This window comes from Lepidochelys kempii, chromosome 3 (assembly GCF_965140285.1).
Source record: "Lepidochelys kempii isolate rLepKem1 chromosome 3, rLepKem1.hap1, whole genome shotgun sequence".
NCBI lineage: Eukaryota > Metazoa > Chordata > Testudines > Cheloniidae > Lepidochelys > Lepidochelys kempii.
The window spans coordinates 196742254-196760058 of NC_136382.1; the positions used below are offsets into that span (position 1 = coordinate 196742254).

Below are 17805 nucleotides of genomic sequence, written 5' to 3' on the forward strand. Positions count from 1 at the left end.
TGACTGTGAGGTGAAAAAATCAGGGCTGTCTTAATTTTGTATAAATTTCTGTGTTTTATTAAAATGTCCGAATCTTCTCTTTAATGTATTAATATTTGCTGACAGCACATGTGAGGGTTAACATTCATCTTTTCATTCTCCCCCCCTCCCCCTGTCTTTTTTAGTATCACAAATGAACCATGGTTACTTAGAAGAGAAACAACAGCTTGTGGAATGTAAGGGCATTTTCTAGGTTACTTGTTGGTATAAGATTGTATTATTTTTTTTAATTGCTGTTGCTCCAGGCAAAACGCTAAAATAATCTCTTTTCTTCAAACTCAACTTTCTGCACAGACCATATAGTAGAAGACTGAATATCATAGAACTAACGAGCACAAAATAATTCACAAGATGTAACTAAACCTTTCTTATGTAATTGCAATGTAACTTTCTATATAATTGAGTATGGTAGTCACAATTGCTTCTCATTTCTCTTGCTAAGTAAAAACAGAAATAAACATAATCCAGGACTCTCCTTATCAAGTGTAGTCTGCAGATTATCAATACATATCTTAAATAAATGAAAGAATTTAAATATTCATTGGTACAAAACTAAAATTCTTCCAATAGGAGTAAAAGAAACATGGTGCTAATAAGCAGCTGTATTCCTAATTTGTTTGGTGGGGTTATTTTTGGATTCACATTGGATTATATGTTCCTCCTCGCTGGTTAAAAGAAGTTTTAATGATCCTATCACAGTGCTATCACAATGCTGCTAGAGGTTTATCATTTGAATAATAAAGCCTTCCCTCCACCACAAGTTTTATAACTACTGGATAGTTACTCCTTCTCATGCCACATTTTAGTGTTCAATCTGTATTGCATTACAGCCATGAAAAATCCAATAGATTTTTATGGGATTTTGCAAAATAAAATGTATACTGTAAGAGTTCCCTTAACACTGTATCTGATCCTTACTGAATTAGTCTTAGGATCAAATTCTGCCTTCAAATAGATATGCAAAATTCTCATTAATTTAAGTGGGATTGGTGTGTGTGTGTTTGGTGGCAGAATTTGGCCCATGAGGACTGATCCCCCTGGGACCCAGTCCCCAGTATGCTTGGAGGGCCCTTTGTCCAGGAAAACTAGTGAAGTTCTGCTATAAAGCAGGGAACAATTTAAGGAACCATATAGAGGATTTACATCCTTTGTATGCTGTGGAGTATTGGTCTGCCTGGCTCCCTATATGATGGGTCGGTATGCTGTGGGCAGAGCAGAGCCAGTAGATATGGACTACACGGCTGCACCAACCCGCTCCTCTCGTATATGTGACATGCAATGGGAGCATAAGCTCCTGTAGCCATGTTGCTTTAGTTACTCCCATGAATTGGCTCCACTACTGCTGTTATACAATAAAATAAAAACCAGCAGGGTCGTCTTAAAGGGAAAAAGGCAAAATACCACATTTATTGTGAATACAGAAAGAATCATAGTAAGCAGTTAGTTATAGCTATAACATTCCATTCAATCTCATGTTTATTCACACATTCATTCATACAAACACACACACACAGGTTCTGCAAGGTTGTTATCATAGTTACCGGCCTTAGAGTTGCTCATGCCAAGCCACTGGCCAGGTGGCCTGGACATGAGGAGGGAGCAGGGCCTTGTCAGATGCTCATCTGATGCTCCTGGAAGTTGCAGAATCAGACCCCAAAGTTCTCACTTTCTAGAGTCCATTTTTATAGGAATTTCTTCCTATGCCAGTCTATGGGAATTGCTTCATCATGCTGTTGCTGAATCAATCAGCAGATGGCACATTCCTGACGGCTCCGTGCTGCCAGATGTTATCTTGTTCTTTGGTTCTCCCATTCTTGAGGCTGTTGGGTGGATTCCAGTCTGCCCTCCGGGGGGTCCTCTGGTTATTTCCACTTGACGCCTTCTTCAGCTGATGGACACTGGATTCTTAGGCTGGCACCTCCCTGTTCATTCCGTTATTATCCACACCAAGCATCCATCCACATACATCCTCTATCTCTATTTTAATCACAATTGTTAATACAAGAAAAGGGCGGGGAGTCTCTGGGTGCTGTTTCTGTTGTTACAGAGTATTGCTTTGAGTCTCTCTCTCTCTGTGTGAATTGCTTTGAGAACAGACTCTGTCTTAGAATGTACTAACACAATTAGCAGCTTGCAAGTTTCACACATAGAGGGAGAGAAACAGTACCAAAAACCAAGAGACCTCTTATTTAGTAATACCCTGGAATTTAAACTATGGGGAATCAAACTAATTTGTGATTTTAATACAGAACTTCTTTAATATGATCCAACACTACTCTGTGGCATGATGGGAAGATTCCTCCCCTATCAGGCCTCATTCAACTTGTCAGTGCACCGCCCAAATACCAGAACTCTGTGCTGAGATCAGGGCTGCCCCAAAGCACAGAATTTCACATGACGCTTTATGGGCCATATTTTTGACAAGGCTGCACTGGCTAATATTGTACTCAAATGGTGATTTGGAAATACACATTGGTATTTGTTTGAGCAATTTCCCATTTTGTATATGTAGATAAGAGTTCTTAATTTATACAGAGGCTTATTGAAAATGTGATCTTACATGCTTAATTAGAATTATCACAACAGTTCTATTGACACTGGCTTGGTCCAATTCAAGGGAAGCTGTATGTTCATGTGCTTTTTTGTTTTGTTTTGAATGATATACGTAGTGCAAGACGGAAGGACTTTAAAATATTTCTGTTATAAACTGGTTTTGTGGGGAGGTTTAAACTTGACTGTTAATTCATTTGGCATGAGAGTTGACATACAAACTCTGACAGCTCAGAGCTCGAAACTTTTCACCAAATCTCCTTTAAATAGTTTAGACCGATAAATAAAGAGAGAGGGTTTACCAGTTTCACGTGCTTTTTTGTTATGTACTCTTGTGGGAAGAAAATGCTCACTTTTTAAACAATGACATTTAGTAAGTTATTAGAACCTGATCTTTCAGCTATGATACAGCTATTGCCATTAACTCCAAAGGGAACTTTGCCTTCCTAAATACTGCAGGGTCAATATCTTAGGCCAAATGTTTCAAAATTGTTTGCTGAAAGTTAGGCATCTAAATAAAGTTAGTAAGATTGTTGGAGAATCGTAAGTATCCATGATTCCCATTTAAGTGAGCTAAGCAGTCATATGCCCTGATCCTGAACTTCCTGTCTAACCTCCCCGCGATCTTTTTTTTGTTAGCTTGCCATGGCAGACACTTAGAACCAAATTTTCAATAATAAATGCCTAATGGCTCAGATACTAATAGTAGTGCAGGGCACAATTACCAGTTGACATCCAGGCATGCATATTTTATGGACACAGGTTAGTGCTTGCTTTTGGAATTTTTGCCCTTAATGTTAATTCAACATAATAATATCTAAGATGAGTCAGGAGGGAGTTGATAACTTGCATCTCTGTGAGCTAGAAACACTGTGCTTGAGAGACTTTCCCATGGCAAATGCTTAGCAGTTGGGGAGGATATTCTGCCCTGAGAGCTTTATCCATGATTCCCATGATGAAATCATGGTAGGTAAGGATATTTCATGTTAACCGTTCCTATGACAGAGCCTTTCAAAAGGATATCATTTGACAATAGAAACCATACCCACTTCCCCCCAATTATAGGCAAGTTTCTGTATAACGTTATGTTTAAGATCATTCCTATAAATCTTATTATTTTGTTTCCCCACACCAAAAGAAAGAAAAACCCAACTTAAAACATAGTTTTTGACTGTTTATGTATATATTTTATTTTATTCCCAGCTCGAGATTGTCCTTGGATACTTAAAAACAAACGCCCAGAAAAACTGCGTGATGCTCTCAAGGAACTGGAGGTACCTTTCAGAAACTTTCAAGTATGGCAACAAATAATCCGGTTTTCAAACCTCTTTCAACAGCTTTAATTTTCATAAAGGATCAGCCCTCCTGGTGATGATAAATGTGCTTTTGTGTAGTGGGCTGGTCCAAAACAGTTGCATCTTTGTTTGTGTGGCATGCTGATCTCTCATGCTTGAAAATCAGAAGCACCTTAACCACTAGTGACAATGTGTACAGCCAACTCCACTCTTTCTGTTTTCTGTTGTTCTTCAGGAGCTGATGCAAAACAGTCAGTGTGTGCTGAGCAAATGGAAGAATAAATATGTCTGTCAGGTAAAATGTTTTGACATGCTCTTGAAATGTTCAGTCAGTGGAGCTGAACGACTGTTCAGTGATTGATGCTGAAAAGTTATCATGTTAACTGATATAGAAACTCACTGGTGTTTTAGTGTGGGGCATTTCATTATTTAGATTTTGTTTAGAAGCAGAAACAGACAGGATAAAATCAAACTCTATGGTCCTTTTACAACAAGAATTACTCAGTAAGGGCTCGATCTTTTGAGGTACTGAGTGCCAGCAGCTTTCACAAAAGTAATTGGATTTGAAGGCACTAAACGCTTGGGGGTGCTGGAATAATTTTTATAGTGGGGGTGCTGATGATAGAACCCATGTATTTGGTGGTTTGTTATTACTGCTTCAAGCCAGGGGGTGCGGTAGCACCCCTAGTTCCAGCACCACTGTAAACACCATACAGAATCAGACCCACACAGTCAAAAGAGCCATTAAAATGTATCAACAGGCCTGGAAAATATTTTTATATTATATATTTTATGTAGCAAATATTTGCACATATGTATCAAAGCATTTACTTTTAACTTGGATACCATGGTCATGGGGGTTGTGCAAGAACCTAGATAAACAGATCACACGTCATTTCCCAGACATAGGGCCCTGGGGCAAGCTATGCACGTGTATCTGCCCTTGATATGTACATAAATATCCATATACTGTAAAAAGGAAACATCTGTTCACATCTTCATTAGCACAGGGCAGCAGGGTAAGTGGGAACAGTGTGGCATATTGGAATGTTTGATCCAGCTTCCTAATCAACAGCTTGCTCTGAAGATGTTGGTTAGTATTTTATCACTTTAAATGTTTCTGCATACCCCTATATCTTCGATGTTTGTGAGAAAGGTGCATCATGTTTAAAACTGCTTCAGCACTGAAGTTGAAATTTTTAAAAATCTTACTAATGTAGTTCTAAAAAAATAAATTTTGTACTTTGGTTGTGCAAAATGTTTTAATGTTTTTCAATGTAACTTAAATTTAAATAGTTCCAAATTTGTATGGTCCTGTTTGTTAAATATATTTAAAGTGTCCACATTCCATGTATGTTAAAGAAATTTCCGGAATTGTTTTTAACAAGAACAATTTGTCAGCGAACGCTAATCTTCTAAAGCTAATTTTAAGTATTAACTGTTCCGTTAATCAAGGCCCCAGATTTTGGGGGGTGGAGGGGGAAGGGAAGGAGTGTGTGAATCAGAGAAACGGAGTCGTGATCAGCTTTAAGTGTCACTACACAAAAAAATGGTTGTTCATCTTTTTTGTTACCCCTTTGCTATGTATCCTCACTTGCCTCTTTCTGCCCAGTCTCCCCATATTTTGTTCTTTCCTGTTACATCCCCATCTCTCTAAACTTTCACTCCCTACTAGAATGGAATACTTGTCCTCTGAACAGCCTGCCTTCTCTTGCAGCCTGTGCTTTAAGGACTGGCTTCTTAAATTTTGGAGCCTCTTGCCAGGGGACGTCTTCCATCTAGAATGATGTCACTCCTTCCTTAAAACACAACATCCTAGATTTGCCAACTATCGTATGTAAAACTCATTTCTCCAACTTAGGTTTCCCCGAGGAAATTTTTCACATGCATACCTGTATGTGTGTACACAAAACATACATATATAAAAAAGAAACAATACATAGTTATCAAGTTATTTCTCATACAAGGTAGGGGGAAATTGAGAAAAAGAGAGAGAGATTGCTATTTCTTCTTTTAAATATGTGCTCTGACACTACATCAGTGGGGTCATATAAGGAGGTGATAGATATCTGGCCTATTCCTGTAAGTTTTCTTGAGATATTTTGCTTGAAAATTAGCCAGAGGTGAAAACAAAGGTATTAATAATAGTTACTTCTCTATCTTAATCAATTTCCTTTTGCTTTCTCCAGTTCTTACCCTATTTTGCATTTGAGATTATCGAAGCTCAACACTGTTTTATACAATAAGCAACTGGAATTGGACTTTCTCATAGTGATTTAGAAAATCCAGAGCATATTCAACCAAAAAATGTGTGTTGTCCTGCTTTCCATCATCCTCATAATTAACTGTAGTTCTTCAACAAATGAAAAAAAAACCGAGGAAAATGAATAATTTGAGAGAGTTCTTTTCAAGTAGGACAATTCGCAAAATGCCTACTTATCAATTCTTTTTTATGTCATACAGTATCTGCACTGTAGTGCTACTTATCTTCCCCATAGCATCCTGTGAAAATGACTAGATCCCTCCCTTCATTAATTGCCCAGTAGAAGATGTGCAAAGCATTGTGGTCTGTGACAGTAAAATACCATATTTTTGAACCAACGAATTTTAAAAAATTAACAAAAATATTTCATGTTCTTCTATTTGGTGGGAAGGAGTAAAATCTAAAAATATTTGTCCTCTGAACAGCCTGCCTTCCAGCCTGCCAAAATTTGCTAATGTTTTTGGAAACATCACTTCGCAAAGTGAAAAAGAAGGTTAGAGGTTTATTTATAAACTTCAGGTGGGTGTATAATTAACTGTTTCACTTAAATGGTCTGAATTATGTCATGTCACTGTTCAATTTATATACTACTCTGGGTAAAATAACCTTTGCCTATAATAGAGAAGAATATGTTTTACATTAACTTGCGGTAAGCAATAAGCTAACAAACGTGGCGGATAGTGAAAAGTAAATTACCCCACCACTTAGTCATCAGATGTTAATAACTGTAATTGATTACTAATCTGGGCTTGGTTTGAATGGGTGACTGGGAGTTCAAAGATTTGCTATCCTAGTGCCAGTCTCCTCAACCTTCTAGCCCTTTTATCATAAACTACTGACAAATGTCATCAATAAAAATATAATAACTTAAAATTTTACAAAAAATCAGTAGCCATACTTTTTTTCTAAATTTCCCATTGTTTGTGAATCCTTCATATTTCAGAATGAGCCATAATGAGACTACACTTTTCCTTCTAATGACAATCTACACTTTTCCTTCTAATGACAATCTGCCACCATCACAGCCTCTCTCTGTGGCCTTTGTGCCTTTGGGGTGGAAAACACCGTCAGGCAGGACAAGTTTAATAGAACAATCACATGAAGGACTGATGTATGTCAGATTTTGTGAGAAGTAGGCATAGGCCTACTGTCCATAGACTGTTGTGCCTATTAGTACGTGAAAAGCCGTAGTACTTCAGTTTGCTGCCTCCCCAGAGCCTCCAGGTAACCCAGGGAGCAATAAATTGGGGGCCAGATATTTTCAGACAAATGCACACATAAAGCTCCTAAAATTAAACGTGCAATCATGTTAATTGTGTGTGCAAATGACAGACTGCATGCACAGTACATGCACTTTTTAACATGGGCGTTGGGGACGGGGGCTGTATTGCCCCCCAAACTGCAAGCCGTGGGCAGGCGCAAAGCAGCACTGGCAGGGGCTATGCTTTGCAGCAGGGGAGCTGATCACCATGATCAGCTCCCCCTCCACAAAGTGCAGCCCCTGCTGGCGCTGCTCTGTGCCTGCCCGAAGCATGCAGTTGGGCCGGGGAGGAGGGGTACGCCACTCCCTGCCCCCCAAATTACACCCTTGTTAAAAAGTGGGGGAATGGCCCCTGGGAGCCTCTCCCCCCACCCCTCCCCTGGTTTCAGTGCCGTTGACAAACATGGCACTAGAAGTTTTATATTTGCATGCTTTTCATTGCCAAGAAAAATCTGTTGACTGTGTTGTTTATTCTTGCAGCCCTGTATATACACTTGAATATTTTTTATATCATATAGAAACAGAAAATGTGCTAGTTCATGCAAACATACCTAGACTGTATTGTGATTTTTTTTAAAGGATTGTAGTATTCCATTTAAGAGAGCTTAGTAGAGCCCTAAAGGATTGAGCTCTATTCTTTAGCTCTGTACCTACTTGTTCCAAAAGCATGCCATGTTAGTACTGTAGCTCTAAACCCAAAGTTTGATGACCTATGATGAGCTGCTGAAATAATCCTGTAATCTTCTGTTAGTTGTTGTCAAAAGAAGAAAATAAATAGACCATAAAAGATGCTTTGACAGAAAAGAAAGGCAAGAGATCTTTCCAATAAAATGTCACTGTATTATTTATAAATAAATTGTTCCTTCTTTCCTGTTCTGGTCAGGAATAACAATTTCATGTAGTCAATTAATTTCAATAATATTTTAATTAGAGTTTGCTATGAAGAAACTGCAACTACGTTTCACCCATGGTATCATTCTTTAGCACTCTGGAATGCTTCAAAGTCTTTTGCTACAAAAATGTGAATTCAGTACTGTGAAATGAGACCATGTTTTCAGTTTTGGTGTACAGTGTATATTTGCAAAACTAATGAGAGCCAGCTGAATAATCTAGTTCCTAACTTCTTGATTTTTACCTGCACATTTCAGTGTAGGATTAACACATGCCAGTATTTACATATTTCATTGGATGAATGCAAGATAGCAGAAGTGAATATTGGCAGCTAATAATAAGAATTTTTGCATTTGTATTTAATTACTTTTATTTTATTTTATTTAAGTTGCATTTTGCATCTGTATATAAATACTTTTTATGTTACGGTAATTTGCACATTTAGAGCTTAATTGTGAGCTGAGATACACAGCAATATGTGCTGACATGGCTTGTGCAATTAGCTGCTGTGCATGTGCACGCAAGTAAGCTGATTTAGCAAGATATATGGTGACACATGCCAGAGTATCTGATGTCAGAATCAAGACACTATGTGAATAAAACATATGAGAAGATAGTACTTATTGCCAGCTAGTAATAGGAACTCTGTTCAGCATATTAAATTATTTGCTTTTAATCATAGCAGTTAGTTCATAACATGTTGATAGAGATCCAGGGCTAAAATCACAAATGCATTGATTGTTGTGAAATATTAACATGTAACAACAGTAAGCTCAGCTGTTCTGAGGAAAGTGACAGAATAATTACAATGGGGTGGGGGGAAAGGCAACCTGCAATGAAGAGGTGGGTGAAAACACTGTGATCCTGCTTGAACAAGAATTGCTTTGCAGTTCCATGCCCCTCTTTGCATATTCCCTGGTCGTGGTAGAACTTTGACTTCAGTGGAACTTAAGCACGTACAGTACTTAAGTGCCTTGCTGAATAAAGAGGCATTTAAATACATGCTTAAAGTTAAACATGAGCTTAAGTACTTTGTTGCACTGGGGCCTAAATTCCCCTTGTGCAGGCTGTGTTCCACCAACATTCATCTGTGCATTGCAGAGGGGCATTTTGGCAAGTATTAACGAGTGTGTCAAGGATGATATGGGTCCACCCTCCAAAAAAACTTCAAACTCTACCTGTCTGCAGCACAGGGATAGCCCCTAGTGACATACTCAGGGTACAATCCAGTGAGTATCTGTCACCTGTTCCCTCTAACCTGGGATGCCCTTTACACTGCTTTACTGTTGTTGCCTCCACTCCTGGACTGCTCACAAACGGCTTCCGGCATGCAAGTCACTCTCAGCTATGTTTGTGTGTACTTGCAGCCTGCCAGTCATGCTCAGGCTTTTACCAGCCTGAATTATACTGCAAGGTGACCCCAGCACACTTCCAGTCCCAGACTTTTCCCCAGAAATGTACCTCTTGTACTGCCAGCTCTCATCTGGAAATACAAGCTCATAGAAAGTTCTTCATTTTATTAAGAGAAATGATATGCACAAATCTTGTTACCCCAGATAGAGTCTCCCAAACACTTCAGTTCAAACACACTGATTTAGATAAAACAATAAAACAAGTGTATTAACTGTAAAGAGAGCTTTTAAGTGAACACAAGTAATGAGGCATAAAAGTCAGAAATGGTTACAAGAAAAAAGAAAAGGAGTACTTGTGGCACCTTAGAGACTAACCCATTTATTTGAGCATAAGCTTTCATGAGCTACAGCTCACTTCATCGGATGCATACTGTGAAAATTGCAGAAGACATTATATACACAGAGACCATGAAACAATACCTCCTCCCACCCCACTCTCCTGCTGGTAATAGCTTATCTAAAGTGACCACTCTCCCTACAATGTGCATGATAATCAAGGTGGGCCATTTCCAGCACAAATCCCGGTTTTCTCACCCTCCCCCACCCCCAAACTCACTCTCCTGCTGGTAACAGCCCATCCAAAGCGACCACTCTCCCAACAATGTGCACGATAATCAAGGTAGGCCATTTCCAGCACAAATCCAGGTCTCCTCACCCACTCACCCCACACACAAACTCACTCTCCTGCTGGTAATAGCTCATCCAAACTGACCACTCTCCTTACAATGTATATGATAATCAAGGTGGGCCATTTCCAGCATAAATCCAAGTTTAACCAGAACGTCTTGGGGGGGGGGGGGCGGTAGGAAAAAACAAGGGGAAATAGGCTACCTTGCATAATGACTTAGCCACTCCCAGTCTCTATTTAAGCCTAAATTAATAGTATCCAATTTGCAAATGAATTCCAATTCAGCAGTTTCTCGCTGGAGTCTGGATTTGAAGTTTTTGTTTTGTAAGATAGCAGCCTTCATGTCTGTAATTGCGTGACCAGAGAGATTGAAGTGTTCTCCGACTGGTTTATGAATGTTATAATTCTTGACATCTGATTTGTGTCCATTTATTCTTTTACGTAGAGACTGTCCAGTTTGACCAATGTACATGGCAGAGGGGCATTGCTGGCACATGATGGCATATATCACATTGGTGGATGTGCAGGTGAACGAGCCTCTGATAATGTGGCTGATGTTATTAGGCCCTGTGATGGTGTCCCCTGAATAGATATGTGGGCACAGTTGGCAACGGGCTTTGCTGCAAGGATAGGTTCCTGGGTTAGTGGTTCTGTTGTGTGGTATGTGGTTGTTGGTGAGTATTTGCTTCAGGTTGGGGGGCTGTCTGTAGGCAAGGACTGGCCTGTCTCCCAAGATTTGTGAGAGTGTTGGGTCATCCTTCAGGATAGGTTGTAGATCCTTAATAATGCGTTGGAGGGGTTTTAGTTGGGGGCTGAAGGTGATGGCTAGTGGCGTTCTGTTATTTTCTTTGTTAGGCCTGTCCTGTAGTAGGTGACTTCTGGGAACTCTTCTGGCTCTATCAATCTGTTTCTTCACTTCCGCAGGTGGGTATTGTAGTTGTAAGAAAGCTTGATAGAGATCTTGTAGGTGTTTGTCTCTGTCTGAGGGGTTGGAGCAAATGCGGTTGTATCGCAGAGCTTGGCTGTAGACGATGGATCGTGTGGTGTGGTCAGGGTGAAAGCTGGAGGCATGTAGGTAGGAATAGCGGTCAGTAGGTTTCAGAGTAACAGCCATGTATTGTGAATACAGACTAACACGGCTGTTACTCTGAAACCTGTCATTATGCAAGGCATTGCATTTAGCCGTATGGAGTGGAAATCTATCTGCAGTTTCCACACTATGCATCCGATAAAGTGAGCTGTAGCTCACGAAAGCTTATGCTCAAATAAATTGGTTAGTCTCTAAGGTGCCACAAGTACTCCTTTTCTTTTTGCGAATACAGACTAACACGGCTGTTACTCTGAAACCTGTCAAGAAAGAGAAAGATAAAATGCAAATAATGCCTAACTTAACAAACTATGTTAAATTCAAAGGAAAGTTTTTTTCACCACATGTTCTTAAGAGTCTTACTGACTGAACGTTTTAGGCCAGGATCCCTGTAATGACTGCTTCCTTAGTTTAATATTAGTTCTATTTGATAGCATGTTTGAGTGAGTGAGCTTTAATTCAATTAGTAACAATGGACAGCTCCTTTCAACAGCAATTTTTGGTGTTGGATCATCATATATGTGTGTTCAAACCAAGTTTACACCCTTCCCCATTAGATCTATGTTTGTTCCCATCCACCTCTCCATTTGAGTTTGGCTATGTAAGTGTACATACATTGCACTTAAATCTTACCACAATGGCACAATAATCTTAAACATCTGAAGCCCAGTTTTAGAGCAATATATACATTTTCTGTGTTTCAGGTTAATTTTGAATGAAAATATCAATTGTTCTGTGTTATTTAAACACCAGCTTGTGCTTCATGGCAAACTTTTTTAACAAATTCTTTTTGGAAGCAAATGATTATAGATCTATTCCGTATTTCTACTTTGATCTTTATGTAATGTTGTTTTTTCTTAAAAGTTCATTTTCACCTGCTACTTATCCTCTAACTAAAGTCATAGAGCTCTTTTGTGACATCACATTTAGTTATTGTGGAAATTTTGTCACAGTATTAAGGTTAAGATGTCACAGTGTAGTTATGGCTTTATATGAGGCATAAGAAGCAGGAGCAGATGAGATCTTGCATCTAAATGTTCCCTTTTCATTCCTTTTTATTCTTGTCTTTGTGCCCTGTTCCATGCTCCTACCTATACTTGAAACAGTCCTTCTCTTCAAACGCCACCAGTCACCTTTTCTTTCTTTAAATTCATTCTAAAATTAAAATTACTTGCCCTAGAAAGCCTTTGAATCATGACCTGCCAAAACATGGGTACAAAGGTGGGAGGCACATGGGGGGGTGTTGTTTTTTTAATGAAAAACATAGCAATATCTATCTATACATAAGTAACGCTAGTGGAAGAATGAAGGAGCTTCTGAGTGATTCTGTGGCTGCAGCAGGGGTTGGGGCAAGAAGCAGGCAGCCAGGAAGCTCCTCTGTGATTTCTTGAAACTCTCCTGGCAGAAGGAGTTGCCTAGTGGCATCCTGCATCTACTTTGTATCGGGAGGTGCAGAAGATTCATGCTCTCCCTGAAGAAACATTACTCTTGAAGGTCTGTTGTTAAACGTAACGAGGGATTCAGACTTAGCTATGGGGCTTGGAGGAAAGCAGGAGAGGGAACTGGAAGACACATTGTGGACATGTACTTTTGAGGGGAGGGCCAGGAAGGTTTTGGCACTGTGCCTTTAAAGGCACATAGACTTCCAAATCAGTGTGTGATCATGATGACATCCAGTATCTGAATTGCACAGCAATGGATGTATCTAATGTACATTGGTGCCTCTTAATAGCAGGCTGATGGCCATATTAGAAATGTCTAGATTAGTGCTTTTCAACCTGTGATCTGTGGATCCCTGGGGGTCTGCAGACTATGTCTAAGGGGTCTGTGAAAGGTTGTTGTTACCATAGCGCAATGGTTTTCAGCAAGTCCGCAAATGAAAAAAGTTTGAAAACCACTGGTCTAGATACATAAGTATATAAGATGGACAATTTAGATGCAACAAAATAACAATCATGTAGCTTTGATACTATAATGTAGTCACCTGAGAGGTGGAAGGTACCTTTCTTGCTGACTGAATGGGGTCACAAACCAAAAAGCATTCTTCCCGGCTGTTCTCAAGAGAGACGTGGTGGATATCCCTACCCTGTAAAATAGGGAGGAGCCTCCAACAGACCTCTGATTCACCTGGCTTATCCCACTGCTCTCTTCTCTCAAGTAAATGCAGAGCACCACAGCATCTCACCATTTGGAGAAGGGGGAATTTCTTATGTCCTAAGGTTGTAGGAACTTTTCCTGGATGAAAAGACAGATTGACTCCCGAGCATAGGAAGCTGTAGAGCACAAGTGATGGGGAATTTATTTGCACAACCTCCCTTAGTCAAATCTCCCTCCAGTTTGGAACTGAAGGATTTGGGGTGTTTTGCTCTTGTGTTGCAGACTAACATTTTTGCTCGCTAGAAAATCCCTGGCTTTTTAGAGTTTGCACAATTCAGCAGGTTATGGAGAATATCTCATGGTAAATGTATTCCTTTTTGTTCTTGTTGTTTAATTTGGTCAATTTTTCCCCTCTACTTTTTTAGCTGTATTCATTAGACAGTTATAACTCACTGTAGTCAGACCTTGCTGGACTCACATTATCAAGTTGGAAATAAATTGTGATTTTATCTAATCTAACTGCAACATAAGGATAAATTGAAGTTTTGAAAAGTTGTAATAAAAGCTACAGGCGTGTAACTGTGTCTAACATTTTTACGAGGACAGAACCTTAAAGGACATCTTTCATGACTGGGCCTCTCTTGAAATATTATATGTGCTTTCAGACTAACACAGTATTTGTCTTTGGCAGGATAGGAGGTAACTTAAAAAAATTTCTTCTGCTTTTAATGTATATGTTTTGCATGGCAGGTATGTTTGGTTTGTATTTGAAATGTCATGCCAATTAGTTTTTAAAACCTAATATAGATTAGCAGAAAAGTGATGGAGTGAAGAGTTTTTGGTTAAAAATATTAATAAAGAAAAGAGGGAAATAGTTCATTTGTTTATATGTTGTTCTGGTCACTGCTGCAGGGTGCATAACATTTATACTCATTCGTTAAGATGTGTATAACTGCCATTTTGCAAAGGTAGGAGCATAGATGAAAAAGAGAGCCAACAGAGATAGGCAGATGAGATAATCAGATTCCTGTCCCTATTGCTTCCTATACTTCAGCACAGTCAAATGAAATCTTTCATTCTCTTCCTTTTCAATCAAAATGTGGACAATACAAAACTCAGAAAGAAAATTCATAAATGAAAATATCTGCTGTATCTGACAATATAATATGTTCATATGAATTAGAGATGGTCTGAGGTCATCTAATCCATGCTACTATCAGTCCAGGTTTGCTCCCAACTTCCTACTGCTTTTGCAGTTCATTTTTAGAAGTCTAAAGTAATGGTGCTCCTGCTGCTTCCTTTGGAAACTATTATACAGTTTAATAGATCTCACTGCAAGGAGGTTTTGCCTGGTATTCCATCTAACAGCATGCTGCACATCAATGTTTGTTTCACACCTGTGACATAGAGTAGACATGGGTTATTATGATAACTTCTGTTAGAAAAGCAAGCATTTGCCGGGCATCACATTTTTAAAATATAGAATTCTAAAAATATAAATATTTAAATTAGAAATATAAATACAATCCTGGATCCTTGGCCCCTGGTAAGTCCTCTTTGTGCTTCTCCCGTGATGCAAAGAGGACTTAAAGCTGCCTTAATGCAACAGCTAAAGACTCCTCAGCAGGTTTCAGGCTGGCATAATCAGCTACTTTCTTCTCTGGAAGAGGTGGCATAAGGGGTGGGACCAGAGTGCAATGCTGTCCAGTGATCCATGCTGGCAGAACAGATCCTACAGAGTTGATCAGGACACACACATGAATGAAGACAGACACAGGGCTAAATTTAAGCAGCAAGCTGTAACTTTATTAGCTTATCACTGGGAAGGAGCACCTCTGCATCCCCCTACTCTTCTTCACCAGGCATGTAAGTGGGTCTATTGCGGTGGGTTAAATCAGAGGGATGTTGTGAGCGTAACTGTGGGAATGTAGGTAAAAGTTTATAACATGTTACAATAATCTATAACAATGAATGTTGATGGGGAAAGGTGTAAAAGGGAGACAAAAGTACTGAATTAGTCTAAATAAAAAGGCTTACTGATCTAATTCAAGGACTGTTCTGAGATCACCCATATAAGGTATGGGGCTGGAAATCAGTGAACCAAAATTGGTAGGTTGGAAATTAGTTCTAATTGGTGGACAAAATAATGAGGGATGGGCTATTTCACTTGTCATTACCTTTGGGGGTCCTCAGAAAGAGATTTTGAGGGGGAAATTAGCAGATGTGGATGCTGGCTGACTGAAAGATGGGACAACAGGAAGGATCAAGCCTCACCATTATGGCTGCCAACCCCATCATCTCTTGGAACGCCAGGATCTGCTCTGACACCATTGTGCCTTCGTTGTCCTAGTCCTGAAAGATGTTCTTTTCCTTCCCCATCTTATTTCTTCTCTTTCCTATTCCTCTGCTTTTGCCTTCTGTCTAATAAGACTCTGGGTTTGCTGGCCAAGACTATATTTTGCAACATTTTGTTAGTCTGTGACCAGAAAGACAGCAAAAAGCAAGGCCCTAAGTAGTCCAGTGTTGGTACACATTTTTTAAATCTGTTCTGTTCTGTTCTTTCCCCTTTTGTGTGTGTTTGTCTTGTTTTGACTTCAAGAAAATAGGCTTGGACTTTAAGAACAGCAGCAAAAACAATGGCTCCAGATTATCTCAACTTCTTTTCTTTTCCCCAAAAAGGAGAGTTGTTGCCATCTTTAATGCTATCTAAAAGACTGTCAGATAGGGAGGGTTTCCTTCTAAAACCTCTCCAGCTCAAGGGAAGGGGAACAAGAAATGTTGTTAAAATGAGAGCCTTCCTTAATAGTTTACATTTCAAAGGCTTTAACTGTTTCATCTTCTTTTCTGTGTCTTCAATAAAAGGTTACAAAGATTTTTAATGCTGTGTTTGCCATGGTAACTAATCTGCTGAGGTCTCTGTACAACAGACCCCAATACTGTTTACAGCTGTTTAATGTTTGACAGTGACAGAGTCACATTCAGGGCCGGCTCCAGGCACCAGCGTTCCAAGCAGGTGCTTGGGGCAGCAGTCAGAAAGGGGCGGCAGTGTTTCTGCCGTGGGGGCAAATCGGCGGCAGCTTCTCCATTCCGCCAGCCAAGGTGGCAATTCACCAGCAGCTTTTCTCTTCTGCCGTCCGTGGCAGCAATTCGGCAGCAGTTTCTCCCTTTTGCCGTCCATGGTGGCAATTCATCGGGAGTTTCTCTCTTCTGCCGTCCGTGGTGACAATTTGGCGGCGACAGTTTTTTTGACTGCTTGGGGCGGCAAAAACAGTAGAGCCGGCCCTGGTCATATTAACACCTCTAACTCTTTGGGCCCATATATCCCAGTACAGTGGGAGAGGGGAAGGTGGCATAATGCCAATTAAATACCCTCTTCCCAGGTGCGCAGAGCACTCTTCCCAGGTGCACCTGTGGTACACCTGGGGATCAAACTCACATTGCTGATTTTCTTCAATTTTCTTCACAGACATATACACATTAAGGGTGCTGTAAAAAAAACAAACACCAACATTTTGGCAACCAGTTAGTCCACATGTGAGCAAAGAGACCCAAATTACCCTTCGCTCAGCCCCTTTTTGTCAAAATAATTTTTTTATCATAATAGTGATGTTACCTACTGCTTATGTTGCAGTACCCTGGCACAGTAGTGGAGCGGAGGTCTTCAGTCTTTATTCTGCATTACTTTGCAATGGTGGATTTAATTCAAAATCTTACTGCTTTTTGTGATTTAATTAGGCAAAATCAAAGCTTCACTTGTCCCTCTCACCAAGCAGCACCCTTTATGCCACGCTATGGCATCAGAAAGTCTGCAGTCCAGTCTGTGCCGCTTAACAGAGGTGACTTTAATAGAGATGTTTGATTAACTCCGAAATGTGCCTGAGACACTCTCCTGCCTGTATTTAGGCTTTAAGTTCCTCCTTTATTACGAGACCTCTGAGACCTCATGCCAGACAACATTATTAGTGTATGAATTCATTAGGTGCCCATCACTGGGGTATCTAGACACCATAATGTACATTTAAAAGCACATGAATGATCAAAGATAATAGGGATGGAAGAAAGTTTTAAACATCTGTGTGCAACTGAGGTGTGATTAAAGTTCAAGTGCAACTTTTTAGAGCATCTGATGACTGAGGATATGACGGTATTCTTTATAATTATTCAATATCTATATAGCGGTAGCACCCAAAGACCCAAATTTGCTAAGTGCTGTACAAACACATAAGAAAAGATAGTACCCTAATGTGCTGTGCACCCGCCTCTGAATATCAGATCCCTTTCG

The 17805-nt window shown here is 39.7% G+C and overlaps 1 protein-coding gene across 1 annotated transcript in view; it reads left to right on the top strand.

Moving 5' to 3' along the window:
• WDPCP (WD repeat containing planar cell polarity effector) overlaps nucleotides 1-17805 on the top strand; it is a 278021-nt gene that overhangs the window by 103411 nt on the left and 156805 nt on the right. Inside the window, exons 4-6 of the mRNA XM_073339528.2 lie at nucleotides 165-215; nucleotides 3793-3863; nucleotides 4120-4179. Coding sequence (XP_073195629.1) covers nucleotides 165-215; nucleotides 3793-3863; nucleotides 4120-4179 — 182 coding nt within the window. The remainder of the gene's footprint in view (nucleotides 1-164; nucleotides 216-3792; nucleotides 3864-4119; nucleotides 4180-17805) is intronic.